Source organism: Trachurus japonicus, chromosome 11, assembly GCF_045865225.1.
Source record: "Trachurus japonicus isolate A0001 chromosome 11, Traja_1.0".
Taxonomy (NCBI): Eukaryota; Metazoa; Chordata; class Actinopteri; order Carangiformes; family Carangidae; genus Trachurus; species Trachurus japonicus.
Window position 1 is genome coordinate 7690670 of NC_140917.1, and position 19789 is coordinate 7710458.

The following is a 19789-nucleotide window of genomic DNA, read 5'->3' on the forward strand; positions in this document are numbered from 1 at the left end:
CTTAGACCTTCACCATCCTGGAAACACAGGAGATAAGGAACAATCTATATGAAAGTCTTATTTCTCTTGGGAATACTTCTGTCTTCTGGTGGATGAGCGGTTACTGAGCATGCTCTTTATCGGCTCTGGCCTTTGTGCAGGAGATCTCTGGTTTAAATCCCTGACAAGGCTGATCATTTACTTTGTGTCTGTTGGGAAATATAACCTTAAAGAAGTCTGTTAAAGGAGACATATTATGTCCCTTTTCAAAATATCCCAAGGATCAAACATCACAGCTCTTTTCATCCGCTCCAAACAGCCCTGTTCAGAACGGCTGGTTTCAATGCCTGTCCCTTTAAATGCAAATGAGCCACTGCTTGCCCCACCCCTTCTACTGGTACCTGTACTCACAGGTAGGGGTAGTATTATGCAAATTTGAAAACTAATGATATCAATGGAAGACAACTCAGGGAAAACCACACGGATTTCAACCTAGGGAGCCTGAAAATTACTGATTCTTTTTTGTCAATTCTCAGATTTTGGGGGCCAGAAGGCAAGACAAACATCCAAATATATGTTAAAGAGCCTTCAAAAAGTGGTATTTCCATAATATATCCCCTTTAAACTTTGGTTAACATGGTACAGAGCTGCAATACAGCTTCCCCTGAGCTTGTGTAATTTCTAAGATGAGCAAACTCCTCAGACACAGGTGAAACGTCACATTGAGCTATTTAGAGTCTCCTCAGTCGTCTGGAGTCGGTTCATTAGGTTTTTAGCGTTCGATCTGGAGCCGAACCACCGTCTCCTTTAAGTCTGTGGAGACTGGAAACAGCAACAACAACTCATCCACTCAGCATCTCAAACAGAGGCAGCAGCTGTGGAGCAGAGAGACTGCTATCAACTGCAGAAGAAGTCTACATGGAAGAATATTTTGGATGAGGTGGTGTTTCACGTCTCCAAAGATATGGAGCCAAACTGAAAATGTGTTTTTAAAGCCCCAGTATGTAACTTATTTGGCTTTTTATTAGCAAAAATCAAATATTGTTTTCATAAATACATATTTCACTGAAGTGGAATCACAGCCGCATATAAATGAAAGCTTTCTGGTACCTTAGAATGAGTTGTTATAAGTCGTTACAAATGCACAAGTGGGCGACGAACCGAACCGAGGCGGCCATATTGCATCGCCATTTTTTACGCTGAGTGGCAGCGTGACCGTAGGTAACCACGGAAACTCACCGGAGCTGTCGGCTCGGGGAGAAAGTTTTCCAGGTAGCGCCTGTTAAAACTGTCACCATGTGAGGAAGGACGGATGCACTGATGCTGCATTCAGGTGCAGTCAGGCGGATGTCGTTTTACTCGACGAGAGAAAGACAGTAAAACGTGGGTCAGGTAAATAATACCACATCACCATGACAACATATTGTCACGCCTGTATTGTTTTGCCTCGTGCTGGCAGACCAGTTTATCCTGTTACATGCAGCGTCTGCTGTCTGTCTGACGTCTGCCCGATTTCACGTGAATGCAACATCAAGAATACGTTCCGATATGCAACTGCACCGCTAGATGGGGGGAATTCCTACATATTATACCTTTAAAGGGCGGAAATTAATGTCAATTGCAAATCAGGTGTGGTGTTAATCCACATCGTTGAGCTCTGGAAGAAATAAGAAAGTGACAAAGCAGACTCTGGTGTTACATGGCGACTTTTCTCCCCACAGGTTGTTAGTGTGAACAGTTCACTAGTATGTTTTCTAGAGACGCTGGTGACACTGATGTGGTTACGATGCCTTCACTGGTCTGGGCATGAATGAGTGTAAGTAAAGTGATTGTTTGAACCCACCTGGGTTTTTTCCTCACGGCGTGACTCTACAGAGGAGTGAACTCTGAGTGCCCCGGCTCATGGAGGCGTTTGACCACATCACTGTCCATCAGTTTAACGTCTCACTCACCTGCATCCCAACCAGGAGCCAGGAGGAGGGAGTCAGGTGACGTTCTCTATGTAATGACGACACTGGAGGTCGACCACTGTTCGATTCCCATCTCAAAACTGTCAAGAGTTGTTTTCTTTTAACCACAAGTACAATTGTTATGTAACTTTAACCACGTCATTATGACTGTAACCACGGCAGCCACCTATTATAACCATTAACCACCCTGATATTGATTTTCAACAGGGAAGTCGTCCTCTGGGTCCTTTCAGAAAAATAATGGAATAAGTAAAATAACTCAGACACAGGCTGGATGACTTGTTGTCTGGACTGAAACTGTACTGTTTCTCTGTGAGTTCATTTCATTCATTTGAAAATATTTCAGATTTTTTTTCTGTTCTGGTCATAGAAAATGTTTTTACAACAAAAGACCTCTCATAATTGAAAAATAAATGGGCTCCACAGCCACTTCATTCATTTTTCTTTTCATATTTATTCCATTCATGGAGCACATGCAGACATTACATGATTACATATGTTAACTTTTCTCTTTTCTTTTCTTTATCTACATACAGTAACACCATGAATGGAAAGGAGCAGGAAGAAGAATAACTTATGATACCTGCCCCTTTCTGTACTGTAGTTATAATTACATTAGCTTAGATACCAAGCATTAACACCAATATTCCACAGAATTAAAGATGAGAAAACATAATAATAACAAAAAGAAAACAAACAGCAATGAACACAATTCATCTATCTTTTAACTTTCAACTCATATACACTTATTTTAACTTTTGCTTTTTTCCCCTTCTTTTTCGCTTTCGCCTTTATCATAAGCACTTATATTTTATTATTTGTACATCATATTCACCTTTTACCGAACGTCAAAAACGTAAGCCGGTTTTGCTCTTCCGGTGGAATTTTATGTTTACGTTTCCATGGTTTCGGTAGTCGCGGTAAATGCATGGATTTTTTTTTTTTTTTCAATGAAAGTCTGTAAAATGCATGGATCATCACGCCAGCTTTTAACAATGGATATCACATTGACAATCAAATTGACATCCGTGTTAAAAGCCAGCATTAATACTGTAGATCCATGCATTTACCACAACTATGACAACGACTGAAAACCATGGAAACGTCAATGTACAATTCCACCGGAAATGCAAAACCGGCTTCCAGTTTTGACCATAGATGACGTTCGGAAAAAGGTGGATAGAGATATTCATTATAGATGCATTACACTACATTGATTTTTTTATTCAAAGCAGATCCAGAGCAGCAGTAAAGTTTCCTGCTCCGAGTCCCCGAATGAAAATCACCTCCACCTGTTTGAGTTAATGATTAAAGCAGAAGTAAGCAATATTTTTGTGTTAATATAAGTCTTAAATAGTTATATCTTCCGACAGCAATCACTTACATGGAGTGTTTGGACCGAAACACGGGTCTGTTTTCTCGTATCCTACAAGTTTTATCCAATGAGGAGAGGGGAGATGAGATAGATCCATGACGAGGGCGGGGGCTGCTAACTACATCGGCTGACAAGAAGTTATGGTGCGTTCAAGGCAACCCGTAACTCGTGTTTTTCCGACCTGTGAAGTCGTACCAGTTCGATCTGGTACGAGTTCACGGGTCGAAAAAACACGAGTGGCCGTTATAGTGCACTTTCACAGGTAAAACAGGTCGGAAAAACACGAGTGGGTTGCCTGGAACGCTACAAAGTCGTAAGTTGTGACTTGAAGCCGTAACTTACGGTTTCAAAAGCCTGCCTGGAACGCAGCATTAGCCAAAACGACCGGATTGCTTACTTCTGCTTTAAATGAACTGCACAACCATCAGTGCAGCTGCTTCACCTCCTCCTGTCTGGTCTCTGACTCCTCCTGTCTGCTCCTCTCTCTCCTCTCTCAGGTATTTCACCAACATCTCCATCGGTGGGCGGGACTACTCCTTCAACAGCGACGGCTACCTGTCCAACCCGCTGCTGGACGTCATCTCCTACACCAACGGGAGGGGCTGGGAGGAGGTCAGTGTGCTGCGCGAGTCAGCGCTAATTATTATAGCGTGTCAGCTAACCACAATTTCACACCCCATCAAACATGCTAACTCATCAGTGCTCAGTTTAACCTTTCTGCTGCTTCACTGTCTGTCTCCCTCTGGCTGCCTCTGTCTTCCCCCCTCCCTTCCTCCTTCCTCCTTCCTCTCAGTCTATCCCACAAAATCTCATTAGATCTCCCCCTCTTCCTCCTCCTCCTCCTCCTCCCACACGTCTGCCTCCACTCTTTGTGGGTCTGTCAGCCCTGTTAGGCGGCGCTAACCCACAGTCACACATCCCGTGTGCAGCAACACTTGTACAGTAATAGCACCAAATCCAAGGTCGGCCTTCTGAGGGCACTTTCAATTCCGCGAGGCTTCGTTCGACCCGAGAAAAACAAGTAAACCTTTTTGCTCTCTCCTGCTGCGTTCCATTTGCTCCTGACCTTTAACGACTCAATACCTTTACCGCTGAATGCAGACTCAAGGCGTCCCTCATTTTAGGGGCGATAACCGAAAATGAAAGAAGAAGTAGAAGAAAAAAAATCAACCTATGAAAAAAAAAAAAACTTCACCAGCAGAGCTTCACCTTCCTGTCGGAGCTGAACTTCATCCTGGAGGTGCCTGGCCGTGGATGAGAGGGTTGAATAAAGGATTCAGATTAGAGCGCATTAAGTGGGATTTAAGGAATAAGTAAACTCACTTTATCCCAGACAGCTCTCTAAGCAGCAGCTCTCACACCTGTGTTACCAGACTGAAACACACTCAGCACCACGCGGCCAAGACGGACTCCACCGCTGGAGAGACTGAGCTCCTGTTGAGGTAAAAGCTCAGCGGCGTTTTGAAGGAATGAGTAAGGAAGTGAAGACGCTGCAGGGAACAAACTCTGAAACTTTTGATGTCAAATCGGTCACTTCTTTCTTGTTTTTTTCATTCTTTTGTCACCAGTTTTTTTCCTCTCTGCGTCTCATGGTGAATCTTTGATCTGCTCCAGCCTCTAAAGCCGTCTTTATTCACTTGTCAACACTCAGGATGAAAAAGCATTAAAGGAATAGTTCACCAAAAAATGATATTCAGTCATTAATGACTCACACTCACGCTGATGAATACTCCAGAGTAGTTTTTTATTCCTCAAAGTGCATCTGGAGACCCGGGAGGCCGGTTCGTAGTCCAACAAAAACTTTATATGAGAGTAATAGGGCCCGACACAAAAACGTCCATAAAGCTACACAAAAGCCATTTAATATTCCTCCACACTGCTCGTCCACTGCAACCCAAGTGTCCTGAAGGGAGATAGTGTATAGAGTTCACCCAAAACAAAATTTCAATACAGGACTGTTTAGGCTGTAAAAATGTCCTAAATGATGTTGTTTCGAGTAAACTCTGGACTATCTCCCTTCAGGACACTTGGATTGCAGTGGACGAGCAGTGTGGAGGAATATTAAATGTTTTTTGTGTAGTTTTATGGACGTTTTTGTGTTGGTCCCTGTTAATCTCATATAAAGTTTTCATTGGACTAGGAACCGGCCTCCCAGGTCTCCAGATGCACTTTGAGGAATAAAAAACTACTCTGGAGTATTCATCAGCATGAGGGTGAGTCACTAATGACTGAATTTCATTTATTGGTGAACTATCCCTTTAACTTGACAATGTGGTGTAACGTTTTCTTCCTTCTGGACGTTTCCATAAAACTTCCTGCCGGCGGTTTGCACAGTGAGCGGTGTTGGTGCAGGTTGTTGTTCATCACGTATGCAGCAATCTGAAACTGACCCCAGTCGTGTTTTTGCAGATGATAAAAAGCCTCAGAGCAAGATTCAGATTAGGCGAAATATTCAAGTTTAGTGATGATACAAATAAGCAGCCCTCATGAAAAATAAAAGAGCTCCTTCTACTTCTACTTATCATTTGATTGCCGAACAAGGGGCATGTATTTTTGGCCAGTTTCAGCTGTTTTATTCATGTTTTTAAGTTTTTTCTCTACCTCACTTTGTCACACATCCAGCCTCCAGTTAGTTTTTTTTTTTTCCTGGCAGAACCTCAGAGAAGAGCCACAGAGCTACAGCAAACTGAAGTATCGCTCATCTGTGGGAGTCGTGATGGTGTTTTCTGCCCTTTTCTGATGCATCTCACCTTTCCTGCACCGAGTTCTCACTGAATGGAGACTGAGATAGAGCCGGAGGAGATAGGTTACTCCGTCTGCTTCTCCTCCAGGGATCAGGGGAAGATAGAGGAAGAGAAAACTGACAGATAAGGGTTTACTTCCGAAGCTTCTGTGCTGCTCTTTTGTATCTGCTGTTAAGATGAATTTAGGAGGGAATCGTCAGGGTAGCCGTGTCGGGTATCGAACGGGAAACGTCCCTCAGGATTTCACAGTGACCTGCAGCAGCTTAACTCTTCAGATGATCTGGTTCAGAGACTCATCAAGGAATCTGGAGATGCTAGAGTTCATGTTTTGTGTGTATGATGGGCTAATGTCACAATACAACACAATGGACAAACTCCTGATTGTAAAAACACAAATTGGAACATTTTATGATCAGACTGCAACATTTTTTAATACAACACATCTATTGATCTCACTTCATACACAGCAAAACCACTGTGCACACAAATCATAAACAGAGTATGTGTAAATTAGTGGTTGGAATTAGTTTAATCTGGTGAACAGAGCTAATATATATACTATATATATATATACATTCTAGTTTATCAACTGTAAATTAAGATTTAAAGCAAATTATTTTGAAAAGATAAAAATGTAAGTTATATTTTAGCTCACTATAAAACCACTTTTGCAGCCTTACTGTCAGTGTTTTTCAACCTTGGGGTCGGGACCCCACATGGGGTCGCCTGGAATTTAAATGGGGTCGCCTGAAATGTCTAGTATTGCTAAAAAAAACAACATTGTTATTCTTTTAAAAATCATGATTAAAAACATCACACACAATCTTAAAGGAGTCATCACCCGGAAATCGCATTTTTCCTTGTTAAAACATGTATACTGGTGTTGGACCTCAGTGGAAACTTGCCTGAAAACCTGGGGTTTGAAAGTGGCTGAGTTTTTTCGTTTGCGCTCTTTGTTTAAGCCAGAGCAGCTCATGAGGCTGCACACCACAACATTACGAGATTTTGATTCTGCGCCTACGGTGACGTCACCGTGGCGCCTGCTTTCATAAACACACCTCTCTTCCACCACCCCGACTTCTGCCGCGCCGCCATTACGGGTTGTTTTATTTCCCACTGTAGCGCTGTTATTTCGTCACTTTATTAAGTTTTAATAATTTTTCATGCGAGAAAGTAAGGGTTTAGATCCCCAATGTGCGGTTAGTTTATCCGGATGACGGCTGTTTAAAGTTTTCTCCGCGTTGGGAGAAGTGAGGTGCAGCCAGCTGCAGCCAGCACCAGAGGAGCGGAGGAGTGACTCCTCAACCCGCCTGCAGCGCTCGTTTACCTGGCCGAACGACATCGTCATGCCGCCGAAAGAAACTATCGTTAATTTATTAAGTTTTAATATTTTTTCATGCGAGAAAGTAAGGGTTTAGATCCCCAATGTGCGGTTTATCCGAATGACGGCTGTTTAGAAGTTAGCTCCGCGTTGGGATAAGTGAGGTGCAGCCAGCTGCAGTGAGCACCAGAGGAGAGGAGGAGGAGTGACTCCTCAACCCGCCTGCAGTGCTCGTTTAGCCGGCCGATAACAACGTCGTCGTGCCGCCGGAGGAAAGGGTCGTTAATTTATTAAGTTTTAATATTTATTCATGCGAGAAAGTAAGGGTTTAGATCCCCAATGTGCGCTTAGTTTATCCAAATGACGGCTTAGAAGTTTGCTTCGCGTTGGGAGAAGTGAAGCCCCAGCGAGGCAGAGGAGCGGAGAGTGACTCGTCAGCAACCCGCCTGCAGCTGCTCGTCAACCGGTCAAACTACGTTGTCATCCCCGCGGAGGAAACGGTCGTTAATTAACTCACCTGCAGGTTTGTAGAGGTTTACCGCCGACTGGTTAAATTCTTTTTAGGTGATAAACGTTTGTCTCACTGATGAAATCTAACAATTGTGGCAGTCGTATTAGTTTGTTTGAATGAAAAGTGAAGCTTCACACAGAGCAGCAGCAGCTTTGCACCGGGGCTCTGTAGCCTTCGTACAGAAATCACCACATTTGCATCAATAAATACATGTTTTACAATGAACCGATACAATTTTGTTTTATTTTATGAAGTTATAACATGGTTACGGTACATGACAGAGCAGCATAGGTATGCGGTTTCCAATACAGCCTGCATGTAGCCCACAGGGCCAGCCACCATTCCGGCTCTGTCCTCCCTGCGTCCAATCAATGCGCGCCTCATTACATATTAATACAATGAACATCCGGACCAGTCAAAACCTCGCGCCTACTCTCACGAGAGAAAGTTGCCATATGAAAAAGTGTCAGAACAAGCTCTATGTTTGAATTTTAAAAAAAAAAATGTTTCCAATAAGTTTTAAGAACTGATTCAAAGCAATTAAAGGGGGATTGGATACATAAAAAACCAGGTGATGACTCCTTTAAACAACTGTATTCTATACTGTCACTTTCTCGTATATAAATCGAGTTCAAATAAAATGGCAATGGCAATTGGCAAAGACAATTTTCCAACATGGTGGACAATAAAAATTTATTGTATTGTAAAATGCAGCACATAAAAATGTTTGATTGACAGCGTGGGTCGCCAGAAATCCGTGATGTCACAATGGGGTCATGAGCCAAAAAAGGTTGGGAACCACTGGTTTAAGTTATTTATAATGAGAAACATTTTGCAGAGCTTTTACAAAACTAAACTCCAACAGCAAATCAGCAGCAGCAGTGAACACATAAAATCATCCTTTAAAATACAGATAGTGAACCTTGATGGTGGACGGCAGTTTGGGATAAATGGTATAAACGTCCATTTTATGTCATTTTGAGCTCTGCAGACAAACATTTGAAGTCGGCTTTCAAACAAGGTCGAATGGAAAAAAAAACACAGAGGGCAAACGGTGTCGGCACAGCTCCCTCAGACATCAGCACTTGACCCGTACTATCCGGCGGTCGCTCTCCGACCTCATTTATCCGAACATCCCTGTTTCCCAGCCGCACATTTGCTGAATTAACCTCTGCTGAACTGAGTCATGGAGTGTATTTGCCGAGCGCATGCAGGAACCTCAGGGCGGCTGAACAAGAGCTGACTGCGGCGCCGGTAGGGAGATCATGCAGGGACTGTATTTATCAAGAGTGTCAGAGCTGGAAAATCCCCACAGATGAACACTCACTCCTGATATTAGGCGAAGAAGAGCACATTCTGTGAAGCGTCGTAGCATCTTCTTATCTGCTGCAGGGCTCGGGAGGACGCGGCAGCCGGGGCCTCATTTACATGGTTAATTACCACACAGACCATAAAAAATGTTCAACTTTTGATTTGAAGTTACCTTAAATGTCCCACTCGCACAAGAAAAAACACACACTCTGTTACCGACTCTGCATAAAAAGGCTCAGTTTCTCTAAACTGCTAATTGTGCATGAAGTGTCTTATTGCTTCAAGCAGAACAAAGTGAATCATTTCTCTGCTCAACCTGATTTAATAAGAGCCGGTTTAATTTCTTGATATTTTTAGGCGGATGAATACGTTGCATAACATCATTTTGAAATAATCCATACCACAGCATCCACACGTGTGTAAAACACCTGCTTCTACTGTAGATCCGTGCACCGTGCAAAGCATTAGAGACAAACTGTTGGAGAAGTGGCAGCCAGAAGGTAAATGTTTGATGAATATTGTTGGTGTTTCACTTAAACATCAAATCAAATCCTGTTGAGTTTGTTTTATTAGTGGTGTATTTGTGCTTCAGAGGCAGTGGAAGGCTCGTTGGGCTGTTTGATTGTTGTTGTTGTGTTGTTGCAGCCAGCCAAGCTTTTGAACATCTCATTCCTCGAGGTCTATGAAGTCGTTGCGTTACATGATGCAACGATACCGCAAGTCGTTGTTTTGTTTTTTTTTTCTTTTTGTTTTACATGTGTTTGTTCTTGGAGCCAAAGCGTGAACAGGGAGGTGTACAGTACAGTACAGTGTAGTGTGAATCAGCCGAGAAAAGCAGTAAGGAGTAGAGTTTTTAATCAACCTGACAAAGGAGAGGGTGGAAACCACAACAATAAGCTGAATCCCATTTCAGTTCAGTTCAAAAAGGCGCAATAAGAGTTTTACAACCCTACAACACAGGAGATAATCACAGGACGTCGGGGTGGGGGAGGGGGGATTGACAGGGTTGTGAATCGATTAAAATGATTTAGGCCGTCCTTCATGAGGGAGCCGGCCTTAAAGCTGACTTCCTGCTCTCCACTGCTGCAATAAATGACTGCAGGACAAGTAAATGACACCGAGGACCGAGGCTTTGATACTGTGATGATATATAATATGGGACCTTTAACAGTCATTTTCATGAAGATGCTTTACATTCACTTAAAAGAGTAGTTCACCAGTTCAATACTCTGGAGTAGTTTTTATTCCTCAAAGTGCATCTGGAGACCCGGGAGGCCGGTTCGTAGTCCAACCTAAACTTTATATGAGAGTCAATAGCGCCCAACACAAAAACGTCCATAAAACTACACAAAAAACATTTAATATTCCTCCACACTGCTCATCCACTGCAATCCAAGTGTCCTGAAGGGAGATAGTCCAGAGTTTACTGGAAACGACGTCATTTAGGACATTTTTACAACCTAAACAGTCCTGTATTGAATTTGCCTGGGGTGCGTTCTCGCATTCCCGCGACGCACGTGGACGTGACCGGACTTACCTCAATGACGTCGTTTCGGGTAAACTCTGGACTATCTCCCTTCAGGAGGACACTGGATTGCTGCGGACGAGCAGTAAGGAGGAATATTTCAAGGTTTTTGTGTAGTTTTATGGACCTGTTTGTGTCCGGCACGAATGCGAGAGCATGCATCAGGCAAATTCAATACAGGACTGTTTAGGCCGTAAAAATGTCCTAAATGACGTCGTTTCCAGTAAACTCTGGACTATCTCCCTTCAGGACACTTGGATTGGAGTGTGGAGGAATATAACATAGTTTTTGTGTAGTTTTATGGATCTTTTTGTGTCGGGCCCTATTACTCTCATAAAGTTTTAGCATCAGTGTGAGTCACTAATGACTGAATTTCATTTTTTTTTGGAACTATTCCTTTAAGACGTTTCTGTTTCATTTCTGTTGAAAACATTGATAATTTTACACACACACTGAGCCAGGTGGTAATAAGGGAGTAATGAGGAAGCCTGATAATGGATCCAGTGTTCAATGATCACATGCTATCAGCAGAGATCAGACATTATCTGAGACGTATATTAAACTGAGGGAGCTTATCTGCTCACTACATCACCTTATTAAAGCTGCAGTGTATGCAGGATTTTTAAAATTGGTAAAAAATGAGAAAGTTTAATCCCCATAATGCGCCATTTTGGGAGTATGCTAATTTGTCACAATCTCTGCTATTGCCCCACTTTTCCAGGGTAAATCCTGAGCTCATGCAGCTGAGCGACCTTGGGCTGTTGAAACTGTCCAGGTCTCCACAGTCAAATCCATGTTTCCATAATTAAAGCAGAATTTATTTAAATGCAGCACTTCAAACACCACAGACCTCGACTGAGCCTAGAGCAACCTCTTGAGGTCAGCGGGGACCATATTGATTAAATAAAACATTTAATCAAACTTTGTTTTCTTTTGGTTCACTTAACACCGTTAGCTGTCTGCTCAGATGGAAATAAGCTCGTAGCTAAATCTTAAATCTTTTTTTAATGTTAATGTTTTTTACCTGCCCCCTGATAAAACCAATAACAATACAATGAACCACTTAGGTTGTAATGATTCCACTTTAAGCAGGAGTTCATGCCGACCCCTTCGCTGATGCTTCTCTGTCCATAAACTGGCTGCTGGGTGTTGTTTCAAAAACGTTGGAGGGAGCTTCTTAAAGGGATAGTTCACCCAAAATTGAAATTTCTCATTGTTACTCATTATCTACTCATTCTCATGTGGACTAAGGGCTGGGAGAAGTTTCAGAGTCCTCCGTGGCTTCTCTGAGTTACAGGGGGTCTCGGCGTAGCAGTGCATGTCAATATAATGGTTGCAAATGGATACCAACTGTCTTCGTAACAAAAAATACTTACCAAAAATCATCCAAATACCTCCATGCTGCTCGTATGTAATGTCCGTCTTGTATTGAAGCCCGGAAATGTGAAATTGTCCCGAAAAATATTAAATAAGTCTATTTTTCAAGCTTGTTTGTAGCGGAAGCTTCTCTTCCCGGTTTGTCAAATTTGGACGAACCAGGGTCCGTCCTCTTCTCAGTTCGTCCAAATTTGACGAACCGGGAAGAGGAGCTTCGAGAAGCTTCCGCTACAAAACAAGCTTGAAACATAGACTTATTTAATTTTTTACGGGACAATTTCGCATTTTGGGGCTTCAATACAAGACGGACATTACATACGAGCAGCATGGAGGTATTTGGATGTTTTTTGGTGTATCTTTTTGTTATGAAGACAGTTGGTATCCATTTGCAACCGTTATATGGACATGCACTGCTACGCCGAGACCCCCTGTAACTCAGAGAAGCCACGGAGGACTCTGAAACTTCTCCCAGCCCTTAGTCGACATGAGGGTGAGTAGATAATGAGTGAAATTTCAATTTTGGGTGAACAATCCCTTAAAAAACGACAACCACTTTTCATTCAAGCCGATCATATTTACTGATTTAAACACGTAAACACTGTTACAAGGAAGAAAAACAACAACGGCGACATAGCAACCATACGATCATTTTGTAGCAAATTAACGTCTAAACGCTACACTAATGGAAGACAACACAACACATTTCTATTTCAAAATAAAAGCATTTGTTATTGTAACCTATTACCCTATAAGTGTCAGAGAATAATATTTACAACACTGGGTCTCCACTTGTTATTATCAGTGGCTGTATTTTCATTGGGATTCCTTGGCAGCAGCTCTCAGTCCTTCCACCTTTACCGCTGACATTTCAGTGTTGGATGAGAGCTGTAACTTTTTAGCATTCAGGGAAACCACAAGCTTAAATATTAGTCGTGTTGGTACTTAAAGATCCTTGACTCGTCTCCAGATGAGAGACGTCGTTTGGAAGCAGAACAGAAACCAGGACGGTCTGACCAAAATAAATAATGACTCAACAGAAGCAGACAGAAAGTCCAGACAGGAGGAGACTCTGTAATCATCATTTGAAAAACTACAGTCGTAAAATAGAATTTTTCCCTCAATACTGAAGATTATAAAAGGAAAAAAAGATGAACGAACGCCAAATTTCTCACTAACGTGCTGCCGGTGGAGCTCGTCTATCAGTCCATATCAACACAGCCATAATCTGATTCTTAACAAACAACAAACAATACTTCCATCCTGTCCAATATAAGAGTAAAGATTGAACTCACTGCTTATTTTATAGAAGTTATTCTGCTTAACCCTCCTGTTGTCCTCCTGGGTCCAGGAAGGAAGGACGAAGGGAAAGAAGGAAGGAAGGCAGGCAGGCAGGAAGGATGAAGGGGACGAAGGGAAAGAAGGAAGGAAGGACAAAGGGAAAAAAGGAAGGAAGGCAGGACGAAGGGAAAGAAGAAAGGAAGGAAGGACAAAAGGAAGGCAGGAAGCACGAAGGAAGGAAGGGAAAAAGGATTGTGGAAAGAAGATTGGGCCAATTAGATCAAAAGAGAAAGGAAGAAGAAGTAAGGACGAAGGGAACGAAGGAAGGAAGGACGGAAGGAAGTGAAAAGGGAAGGAACATATTAGGTCAAGGAAGGAAGCAGAAGGATGGGCGAAGGGAAAGATGGAAGGAAGGACGGACGAAGGGAAAGAAGGAAGGAGGCAGGAAGGACGAAGGGAAAGAAGAAAGTAAAGGAAGGAAGGACAAAGGGAAGGAAGGAAGGAAGGGAAAAAGGATTGTGGAAAGAAGGGAGGGAAAAGGAAGGGAAAAAAGAAAGATGGAGGGAGGCAACAGATTGGGCCAATTAGATCAAAAGAGGAGGGAAGAAGAAGTAAGGACGAAGGGAACGAAGGAAGGAAGGGAAAAGGAAGGAAAGAAAAATGGAGGGAAGGAACAGATTAAGTCAAGGAAGGAAGCAGAAGGATGGGCGAAGGGAAAGATGGGAGGAAGGAAGGAAGGAAGGAAGGAAGGAATGGAAAAAAGACAGAATGAAATGATGGAAAGAAGGAAGGAAGGATGGAGGAAGGGAACAGATTGGGTCAATTTGACCCAGAAGAACAACAGGAGGTTAAAGGACATAAGGAGCAATTACAACAGAGAGCAAAACTCCATACACTTTCATTTTCGCCATAGATTTGTGTTACTATTGATTGACAAAAGACATCATTAAGCAGCTTGTATGCATCTGATTTTATTTCATAGTAGCAGTACACTAGGAAAGTCTGTGAAGTTTCAGAAAATTCATAGTGTTTCAATAACTTTCTTTATTTTGAACTCATGTATAAAAACAAACGGTTGTTCTAGTGGTGCCAACTAATTTGAATTTACTCAAAATTGCACACGGGCCTTGTGTTTCTGGCAACAAAGTAATGCCTGTGACTGAGTGATGATAGTTTCCTCCATTGGCTGTCGCTGTCTCAAAAATGAACTTGCACAAACAGTTACTATTATGGGATGTTTACAGCTGCAGCACTTAGATTTCTGGGGGGGGGGGGGGGGGGGCAAACCCTAAGCTACTTAAGAGGAGAACCACCAGCGCAGCTCTGCGTCCTCTGTTCACCTCCGTCAAGTCTGTTTCAGAGGAAACGGGGAAAAAAAAACATGTAAATGAGAGTGAATCTTTTATTGTGAATCCATCTGTATTAAAACACCGTATAGTGTTGACAAAGTACAGAGAGCAGGAGATAAAGGGCAGAAACCTGAACTGAGATTACACTGAATGACGTCGGCTGTTTTTGAATGAATGCACCAGCAGACGACTGGAGCCGCGGTTCAGCTCATTCCCAGTCGGTACAGTTCAGTTTTCTATTCTCATCATCACTGAGATTTTGGTCTTTGTATGAAATAACTCCTCCGGTGCTCAGACTGTGGAGAGCTCTACCTCTGCAGCAGTGATACTATGTGTTTGTGATGAACAAAAGACGAGCTGTGTTGCAACGAGACAGACAGAAGAACATCGAGAAAATCAAATATTCCTTTGAAAGTCGCGGACGCTCCGAAGCAGATGGTGGATGATTTGGGATAATTAATGTCAGACTATTGACGGGAGGTGGGTAGCAGATCAAATTATCGATTCCACTGAGCATTTTTGGAAGCAGTGACTGGAAATGCAATGATTAGTGATGATTTTGAGAGTAATGCACAATCACTCATTGATTCCTCCAGGTAGTATCCTATCCCCTCCACCAAATAACTGTGGAGTCCACCGAGCAGCATATCGATTTTAATGGAAATATTAAAGATGAATTGAGATGTATTTTCTTCTTTGAGATGGAGAATTTCCAGTAAATATTAAAATTATATAGAACCTATTCAGTTTCAAAAAAAATTATTTAATATTTGAGTCTCATAACATTTTGATAAATATCTGGAGGTCTGTCTGAGCTCCATGGCAACTGAGAACTACAAAATACCAGATCAAATCCTGCCCTGTTCCTGTCTTCTGCTGGGCTGGCAATCCAGGGATTCAGTCCTCGTCCCGGCTGTTTGTGTGTATGTGTATGTGTGTGTTTGTGTGTGTGTGGCCTTTGTTATACAGCATTTGTGGGGTCCAACAGGAACCTAAGTAGTTTAGATGACTGTTTATATCTGGGTTTAAAGTCAGGATTAAACACTTGGTTTACGTCTGGGCAGAGGTGGGTTCCATTAAGACGTTTAGGATTTATCTGTGTGTGTGTTTTGTTTAGTTTTTGTATATTAATGGGGTCCAATAACTGAGATATCGTTATATTTGAAAGGTTTGAGCCTTATGAGGACCGAAACACTGGACTCTACAAGTTTAAATGACAGATTGAGGGTTTAGACTTTGGTTTATTATCAGGATAAGAATTAGCTTCTGTTTATGTAGATCATGGGTCCCCACAAATGTAGTAAAACAAGGATGTGTGTGTGCATCTGTGTGTGTGTTTTGTTTAGTTTTCGTATATTAATGGGGTCCAATAACTGAGATACTGTCATATTTGAAAGGTTTGAGCCTTATGAGGACCGAAACACTGGACTCTACAAGTTTAAATGACAGATTGAGGGATTTGACTTCGGTTTATGATCAGGATTAAAATTAGATTTTGTTTATGGGTCCCCATAAATGTAGTAAGACAAGGATGTGTGTGTGTGCATCTGTGTGTGTGTATGTGTGCTTGCATGCATATGAATGCGAGTCCTTTTGTCTTTAAAGTGCGTCAGAAAGCATTTACCTCAGTTAATGCAAAACATGTAAGGGGGTGAACTGGAGGACAAATGAGCATAGCAGAGGAAATTGTCATGCCGTCCTATAATGAACTATTGGATCCACCTATTATTATTATTTATGCAGAGAGAGAGAGAGACAGAGAGAGAGAGAGAAAGTGCATAAATGATGGAGCGAGTGAGTCTGGTCCAAAGTGCCAGGTGCTGCAGATTTCCATCACACTCTAGTTTGTGTCTCTAGTTGTTGTGTTAATGTGCTGAAGTGGCCAAAATGAATAATTATGAATAATAATCTGGATGAGTACCAGTTTCATCTACTTTTGTTTTTTGTGCCTGTGTTTCACATCATGTGTTTTTGTGCATCTATTTTATGTATCTCTGTCCTTTTTTTGTTTTTTTTGCCTATACGCTGGAGATTTCTGTGTTTTTATCTAAACCTTGTGACGTCGGTGGGTCCATCTTTGTCCACGCTGCATTACGCTGCATTACGGGGACTCAACCCTCAAGTGAGGACGAAAATAAGCTGGGTCCAGTTTTAACATCTGTTTGGACGAGATTAGTTGTTGTTGTAATTATTTACACCACCTCGCTGCCAGGTGGAGCTACCTAGAGGGCGTCTGACCCGATCAACAAAACCATCCTGCTGATATATGAACTGTTAACACTGAGGGATAAGAAAAGCTAATACATCATCATTCTGAACAGACACTGGCAACGGCAATGGGAGGAATTTGTTATACAATAAAAAAAAAAGACTAAATATTTAACACCACGGCTAGAAAAATACCTCGTAATACCTCACACATTTTGCTGTGTTGTGTTTGCACATCCATCCAGTGGCATCCTCCATCCGTCAACGCGAGCAGATCTGTTTGCACAAGTAGGTCACCGTGACACTGTCAACCGTCTTAGTCTTAGTGTTAGTTTGCATTTAAAAAACACTGTGTCGCAGCAGGAGAATATTCAGCTGAGTTAACATGAACACACTGCTCGGTATTATACAGCAGAACGAAGGCAGAGCCACACACACACATCTCAGTGTTTGTGTTGGGAAACATCCGGTGACTGCACAGGACGGAGCGTGAGATTAGATGCTTGAGTTAACAAAGGAGTCGCACAGTGATAATCTACAGTAAATAGACAGATGGGCTCAGACACCTGTGGTCTTCATGTAACACACTGATGGGAGGTGTCAGGAACCTGTTATTCTCTGATGTGTAGTGTCGTCGCTGTTGTTGTTGTTGTTGTTGTGGGTGAGGATATAGGAATCCCCCGGTGGAGACGATATGACCAAACACACAAAAAGAAGAAGAATAACAGGTGACTGAGTGTTATCTGCAGTGGATAAAGCTCTCACCTGAACAGGACGACAAAGTCATAATCCACTGAACGTTTACTGGACGAAACTTCGAAAACAGTTTATCTTTCTTTTGCGGTTTCTTGTCGGAGGGAAATTAAAAAATGTTGTTTTATCTGCTGCAGGAAGCTAGTTGTTAAGCTTCTCAATAAGTATGGATTTGTCCATTTGAAAGTGTCACAGTTTAAACTAGACTGAATTTGGTTTTAGGATACATATGAGACAATTTCTCAAACCTTAAAGGCATAGTTGAACATTTTGGCAAATTGGCCCATTGCAATAATCCCTATAGTCATAGCAGTAGGTTCGTTACCTTTAATTGTCGGTGCAAGCTATTTTTAGAATGGCGGAGCAGAGCCGCGAGCTGCTCAGAGCTACGCTACGGAGGCTGATGGTATTTCTTGGTTTCCCTCATCAAACTCATCAAATACACAATCCAACAACTCCAAAACGCTCTGGTGGACAAGTTGTGACCTGCACATTCACCACGCTATGAGATAATAACAGAACGTTACCAGACAGAGTTGTTTTAGAGGGGAATTCAGAGACTGCTTGTCGAAAAACTGCCCCCAACAGGAACGCACATCAGCGATTTTGTATGAATTTGCCTCTAAAACAACTCTGTCTGGTAACGTTGTGTTATTATCTCATAGCGTGGTGAATGTGCAGGTCACAACTTGTCCACCAGAGCGTTGTGGAGTTGTTGGATTGTGTCTTTGATGAGTTTGATGAGGGAAACCAAGAAATCCCATGAGCCTCCGTAGTATAGCTCTGAGCAGCTCACGGCTCTGCTCCGCCGTTCTAAAAATAGCTTGCACCGACAAAGAAAGGTAACAAACCTACTGCTATGACTATAGGGATTATGGCAATGGGCCAATTTGCCAAAATGTTGAACTATCCCATTAACAGATTTTTAAAAAGACATGAGGACAGTTTTGGCAGATATTTAACAGTATGACCCCCCGAACACACACACACTTGTCTATTAGTCGAAACCATGAGACCACAGAGAATGAATGTGGAGGACGGTTCTGGACGTCCTCTGTTCTGCTGCAGAAAAACAATATGGATGAAAATCTGTTGCAATCAAAACTACATCACACCCGGTTGGTGACGCTTCCTTATCTGTTCGCTTTTATAAGCTGTGTTTGATTTGAATTCAAGATTTGGGAAGCTCTGAGTGGATAAGGAGCAGTAAAATAATGGATCTGAGGATTATTTGGACAAATAATCAATTGCAGCAGAAATCAGGTCCAAAATCCTGCCTAGACTCATCCAGTGTGTAATCAGCCTTACACAAAAAACATCCAGCTGCATTGTGTTTTCATGTTGTCAGGCTCATTTCAGTGATTGTGATGTCTTAGTAACAGCTTAAAGCAGAAGTAAGCGGAATGTTTGTGTTAATATAAGTCTTAAATAGTTCTATCTTCCGACAGCAATCACTTCTATAGAGTGTTTGGTCTGAAACACGGGTCTGTCAGTCACTCTGCTCTGCTGTAAGCCGAGGAGAAAACTTTCGGTAACACTTTACTTTAATGGGTATTCATAAAATTGACATAACACTGTAATAACCATGACATAACCGGTGTCATAAACATCAATGAATACTTATGACAGCTGTCGTTAAGTGTCATTTGGTAAGTTATGTCACTTTTGATGCAAAGTTGACATTATTTGAGATGTCCTTGTTATGAGAACTTGACATAATTTTTAAAGTTTGGCAATTAGGTCTGCTATGACAGTTTAAATTGTCTTTATGTCAAGTTGTCAGAACAAAAACATCTCAAACAATGTCAACTTTGCATTAAAAGTGACATAACTTACCGAATGACACTTAACGACAGCTGTCATAAGTATTCATTGATGTTTATGACAGCTGTTATGTCATGGTTATGACAGTGTTATGTCAATATTATGAATACCTATTCAAGTAAAGTGTTACCAAACTTTCCTTGTATCCTACAACCTTTATCCAATGAGGAAAGAGAACGGCATAAAGGGGCGGTCCTCTCTGTGTGTGCAGCCAAGGGATGTGCGTGAATGTGAAGTTAGCCAAAACGACCGGATCGCTTACTT

The 19789-nt window shown here is 42.0% G+C and overlaps 1 protein-coding gene across 2 annotated transcripts in view; it reads left to right on the plus strand.

Annotated features, from left to right (window-relative positions):
• The window catches only part of grin2da (glutamate receptor, ionotropic, N-methyl D-aspartate 2D, a), a 165935-nt gene that overhangs the window by 68426 nt on the left and 77720 nt on the right, over window positions 1-19789 (plus strand). For both annotated transcript variants that reach the window (XM_085790830.1, XM_085790831.1), the window contains one exon: window positions 3822-3936. In XM_085790830.1, coding sequence (XP_085646956.1) covers window positions 3822-3936 — 115 coding nt within the window. The remainder of the gene's footprint in view (window positions 1-3821; window positions 3937-19789) is intronic.